The sequence below is a fragment of the Arvicola amphibius genome, chromosome 1 (genome assembly GCF_903992535.2).
Source record: "Arvicola amphibius chromosome 1, mArvAmp1.2, whole genome shotgun sequence".
Classification (NCBI taxonomy): domain Eukaryota; kingdom Metazoa; phylum Chordata; class Mammalia; order Rodentia; family Cricetidae; genus Arvicola; species Arvicola amphibius.
Window position 1 is genome coordinate 170,197,733 of NC_052047.1, and position 6,000 is coordinate 170,203,732.

The following is a 6,000-nucleotide window of genomic DNA, read 5'->3' on the forward strand; positions in this document are numbered from 1 at the left end:
CAGCTCTCCTCCAAGACCCACAGCTTCATTAGCCCTGCATAGTTGAGTGGGTTTCCAGGTCCAAGCATGGTTTCTCTTGTGTTAGACAGAAAGATGTCCTTTTACATCTTTTAACTCATGTAGTTTTCAGCCTAACCCTGTGTGAGTGACAAGAAAGGTGCCATCGTGAGCATCATCTTAGATGATAAGACATGTCACTTGCCGAGGTCACACAGAAAGCAAGTGGGGTTCTGACTGGGACAGTTCTATTGGGGGTGCTGCTTCTCTTACCACTGTTAGCTCATGTAAGCTGGGATCCTGTCCACTGTCTCCAGCTTCTGCCACACCCTTTAAACTGTAATAATGACTTCTTTCCTTTAGGTATGGGAGTGCTGAGGTGCAAAAGCCTTTTTAAACCTCAGCTGCTCAGGGCTCCTTGCGCACGTGGCTAAGCACACCTGTGTGACAGTCTCCTGATTATTGGCTTTGCTGCCTGCTGGGAGCCCCTGCACCGTCCTGTCGCACTTCTTATATCTCAGCCTTAGGATGTGTTTGCATGACAGAAAAATGAAATGGCACCTGCTTGTGCAGCGTGGTTGGCTAAACTCAGCCTGGCTCCCTGTGTGCCAGCAGTGCAGCCAGCCTGGTTCTGTTTCCTGTTGCCTCTAACTGAGCTTAATAACGTCATTCTTTGAGTAGAGCTTAAATGTTGTTGGCATCAAACACACCACTGATCGCAAAAGCTTCCGTGTACTGACTGCAGGGGACCATGGGAAGCAGTCTTTCTTCCTCTCAGATCTTGTCCCTCAGGCTCTAGGGAGAACCCTTACACCTAGCATGTTGCTGAAGCTAACCCCCATCCAGGCTTGAGAAACCTCCTGGATTGGTGGAGCGGGAGTCTCTAGCGAGTGGCCAACCTGTTACTGCTCCCTCTCCTTGTGCTTCCTGGAGCACTTGGAGGGGCTGTGTCTGAACCTGTCCAGTTCTGCTTGTTGGGATTCTCTGGGCAGATGGTCCTTACCTGTTGACAGTGGCAGTGGGAACAACCAACCTTTGGAAATCTACAGAGACAATTATCTCTGCTTCCAGAATTCTGAAACTTGCTTGTCAGATAGACTGGAGTCTTTCATAGAAAAATCTTGTTTGTTTTGACAGTGAATCACTTAGTTCTGGGGGAAAAATAACATTGCAAGTCATAGATCCAGTTGTCAAGTGAAGAGTTAAGATTCTTTATTTAAAAGTTGTATAAAACTACAGTTGCCTGGATTGGCTTACCTATAAGAAAAGCTGCTCCTTGCTCTAAGGTCAGTTTTTTCCTTTGCTAAAGAAGCTGTTTGGATTTAATGCCATCCCTGGTTGTCTTTCAACTTCATTTTTGCTTTTGAATACCCCAGCTACAGATGTGGGGAGGAGGCTGGAGATGAGAGAAGGACATTCTTATACATACCTCAGCCCCATCTGGTGCAGCCTTCCTCAGACAGCTTCAACAGTTGGCAGAAGACCATGTAGAAAGCCCAAACAGCCTTTGCTTTTCTTTACTGTTCCAAACGCTACAAATCCCTCAGGGCTGCACACACACACAGGCCCACACACTCAGTTCTGCATCCCGCCCACCCTCCAAGACACCAAACAGGCTGAAGTCCTCAGGAGTTCTGCCAGCTTGTGAGGGCGTCTGGTTTTTTGAGCACAGTTGAATGATTCAGAGTGAGGTAGCTGGGAGAGACCCAGAGGGATGCTTGCCTCAGGCCCGTGTTAGTATACCACAGCAGTGAGGGACAAGTTGTTTCCCCTTGGCATGCAGAAGGGGGGAGGGCCTGGTGTTTTCTGTGCTGTTGCCAGCTGGAAGTTTGGCCACAGATGGGGCTTATTTATCTGTGGGGGTCATGTCTTTGTTGTCTTTTTCCTCTAAGACGAGAGGAAGGTGGTGCGATGGGTAGAGAAATAGGATGGAAAAAGAAAAACAGGAAAATGCTCCCATGGTTAGTAAGACCAGAAAGCCAGCCGGGGAGAACTGACTTCCTTTAATGACCAAGAATGTTGAAGTCATTTCTGTTACCTAACTCCTCTGTTCTCTTTGGTACTTCGTTATTCAATCCCTTCAGTAGCACAGAGAGAACGTCATGTATGCACCGTAGACGCATAGATGATGTGTGCAGGGGTTGGCACAGTTGTGGCAATAACTTAAGTAGTTCGTAAGCAGGGAACACTGAAGTCCATATGGAGGGAAAAATCACACGGATGGGTGTTTGTGCTGAGAAAGGCTCCATGGAAGAGTTAACAGTGGGCTTGGATTATGAAGATGACGCCTGTGTGTTTAGATGGAGGGACAGCAAAGTAGATTTCCCCTGAGCTCTGGTTCTACCAAGTAGCTTAGTGATTGGTTCCTTTTTTGTGACATGCCAGGTAGCTCAGACAGGGTGAGTTGCTCAGCCACCCTTTAGTCTCTTGGTATCTTTCCCCTCCTGTGACTGGATCAGAAGCACAGGGGAGGCTCATTACTCGCCACAGCAGGCTTTATCCTTACTTTCTCATACATAACTGATGAGAGGTAAGATCCGGGATCAGTACGCTTTTTAAAAACTCATAAATTAGTATTTATTTAAACAGCCATATCTCAGTATAATTCACATGGCCATACAGTGTACCCATTTAAAGTGTACAGTTTAACAGTTTCTAGTATGCTCATAGAGTTGAATAACCACAGTCTAATTTTAGAACATTTTTATCACCCGGAAAGAAACCCTGTACACATTTGTGGTCTCTACCCACTCTGCCCACTCTTCCAGCTCTCTGCCTCAGTAATGGAGGTTTGTTGTTGTTGTTGTTTTGCTTTCTCAAGACTGTGTTTTTCTGTTTAGCCCTCGCTATCCTGGAGCTCTGTTTGTAGACCAGGGTGGCCTCAAACTCATATAGATCCACCTACCGCTGCCTCCTAAGTTCTGGAATTAAAGACATGTACCACTAAACCCTGCAGAAATAAGGTTTTTGTTTTGATCATTTCATGGAAAACAAGTCATATAATGTGTGGTACTTAGTGACCACCTTTGACTTAGCACGGTTTACAAATCTTGTCCATGTTGTAGCATCTCTGTAACATGCACTTCACTTAGAAAGCTGGGTAGCACCCATTGAATTTGACACATTTATTCTCTCAGCAGTGGGTGGCCATTTGGGTTGTTCCTGCTTTCGGCTTTTATGAACAGCGCTGTTACAAATGTTTGTGTGTGCGGCTGTTTTCCTGGGCTGTGCGCTTCACTCTCTCAGGCATGTTTCTAGGTGGTGGACCATACTTAACTCCTCTCCTGCTTCAGTTTGAGGGGCTGGTGTTTCCCAAGCAGTGGTGCTTTACATTGCTCTCAGAGCCTGTGAAGTACTTTGTTCCCGCTCCACCACGCTTGTGACTGTGTGGCTTTCTTAGTGCTGCCGTCCCGCTGAGCATGGAGTGGTTTCTTCTAGCGGTTTTGCCTTTTCATTTCCCGAATGGCAGAAGATCCAGAGCCTCATCTCACATGCTTGCTACTTACTTTTCTTTAAGGGGATTCTGCTTGGATCTCTTACCTGGCGTTTTAATTGCCTTCCTCAATTGTAGTAAGAATTCTTTATATTTTCTCTGACTGCTGTGATTTTGGTGTTTCTGGTTCAGCGGTTGTCAGGAAACTGCTCAGTATCTAACAGTAGTGAGGTTTACCCTAGAATTTCAACTCTTACCGAGGCCTTTGAAGTGCTTGAGTTCATTTTTGTGTGTAATGGGAGGAAGAGGTAGGTCCAGTTCTCTGCTTGTGAATAATCAGTTATTCCCATATCATTTGTGTAATTTTTTCCTGATCAAGCTGTTAGCTTGGCCTTAAATTTGAGGGTTTGTTTCTTGACCCTCAGTTCTGTTCCACTGATGTGCACATCCGGAATCAGTATTTTTAAGTTCCTTGGGCAATCCATGTGCACCTAGAACTGTGTGGCTGCTAGGGAGGTTGGCTGGGTCAGGAAGCAGCACCCCACAGGCAGCGTCTTGGTGACGCTTTATTGCAGATGAACAGGTATTTCACTTAGCGCTGTTTCTTCAGCTTGCTTGATGAGACCCAGCAGGGATGCTTGCAATAGTAGATTCCTGGCCCTTTGCTCTGACAGCACAGAGTAAAGGAAGGAGGAGAGCATGCGTTTGCATGTGCTGTGAGTCTAGGCTTTTCCAGGAGGACACTTCCTCCAACTCCTAGGAACCTCGTATGTATTTGGTGAATGTTCCAGGTGAGCCAGGTCATTCTGAACTTAGTAGGGCTGTGCTTGAGGCCCTGCAGCCCACCTGAAAAACTGCTGCCTCAGGTCCCCTTGACAGGAATGCTGTTCTTTCTCTTACAGGAAATGGTAAGAAACAGCCTCATGAATCTTTGACAGTGTTCACTGTGAGCTCCTCCCTGGTGCCTTATTTACCATTTGTCTCCTGCTAACTGTGCACAAATGCAGCTCTTCCCCTCTGCTAGGCAAGGGCTCTTCCACAAGCCACATCCGCAACCTCCCTTCTCCTCTGTTGCTTTATTTAAAATTTTGTAACTGTTCTTAAAACTGAACTTACTTATCTAGTTTGTGCCAGCAGATGGAAATTGTCAGGGGGAAGCATTTCTTTGTTCATCCTTTCATTTGACTGCAGGAACCTAGTACAGTGCCTGAGCTAACAGAGACACTTGGGAAATATCGTTGAGACAGTGGAAGGCAGTTGCTGGAGTTCAGTCTCAGAAATAGCCTCTGTTCATCTTTTTTACCCCATGAGGCTGTGACTCATGGAGGTAAATGTTGTACGGACCACTCAAAGTTACCTCCATATTTATGTCTCCTCTAACAAGCGTGTGGGACCAAGCGGCTGGGTGTCTGCACTAACCTCTAGCCTCTGTTTCCAGCCAACTTAACCTTGCTGCAGTCGTGTGTGTCTCTGCAGGCTGCTCTAATCCTCTTGAGAAGCTGGCAGCCTTTGAATATTATTTAAGCGGTTTTGATTAGATATTTTTAGTTTCAGTCTTCTTAGTCTCAAAAATTAAAGTCTTAGCTTTTAAGAGGGCAGAGATTCTTTTAAAATGAATGTTTTCATCATTTTCTTTTAGGATAGAATTTTTGCGGCACTTGAAGAGCTTTTTCCAGGTTATGTTTAAAATTGAAACCAAGCCGTGCGGTGAAGAACTCAAGGGTGGGGACAAAGTGCTGATGACCTGCGTTGGTATTGGCTTCTCTAACCTCAGCAAGACTCTCAAGTGACACTGTCGCAACATAAGGCTCCATTGTGTACCGATGAAGCAGAAGCTGCGAAGGACCAAAGGGACAAGTCCATATGTGTCCATCCTGGACAGGACAGCCTCGTAACACTGAGGGCTTAATAACTAATTTACCACTGAAAATACTGATGTGCAAATAAAAGACTTCTCTACCATGTGACCTCCAGCTGCTTCTCCAGTGACAGTGGCATTCCTTAGAGGCCCACGCTGTAAGCCTCCCAACTCACCTGGAGGAGGGGCCCTCAGGAAGTGGTCATGCTGCCAGAACACTCCTGTGTCTTTGGACTGTGGTTTTGTGGGGGACTAATGCTGCAGTGAGTGTGGAAGCCCTCTGTTGATCATGACAAACTTTGAGAATGCCAGGGGCTGAGACATTTGTTTTATCCCTTGTCTTGTGAACAAGTTGTGTGGGCACATGCTGAACTTCATCTGGTATGCTGTGTTTGCAAGGTTGGGATAGGGGAGGGCAGTTATGGGGTGTCTTTAGAGGTTTTCTGTATCCTAGGTATGGCATAAATTTTGTTTTTATTCTTCTAATATCACTAGAGTGTAAATTATTTCCATAAGAAAATTTGAAAGGATTTTTTGTTTGATGTTTATAATGCAAAAACTGTAGATCTGGTTTAAAGCCATCACAAGCAGGGTCTAGGACTTTCCTACTTGTAAGCTAATATTCCTGTTTCATGGAAGCCAGCAGAGTCCTAGCTATCAAAGTCCTGGGTCAGAGATAGAACTTTATAGCATAACAGGCAGCATAAATATA

General features: G+C 45.6%; 1 protein-coding gene across 1 annotated transcript in view; it reads left to right on the forward strand.

The window, feature by feature from the left end:
- Positions 1-5,774, forward strand: part of Rcl1 (RNA terminal phosphate cyclase like 1) — a 45,800-nt gene extending 40,026 nt beyond the window's left edge. The window contains exon 9 of the mRNA XM_038324874.1: positions 5,070-5,774. Coding sequence (XP_038180802.1) covers positions 5,070-5,220 — 151 coding nt within the window. The 3' untranslated portion in view covers positions 5,221-5,774. The remainder of the gene's footprint in view (positions 1-5,069) is intronic.
- Positions 5,775-6,000: the final 226 nt, after the last annotated feature.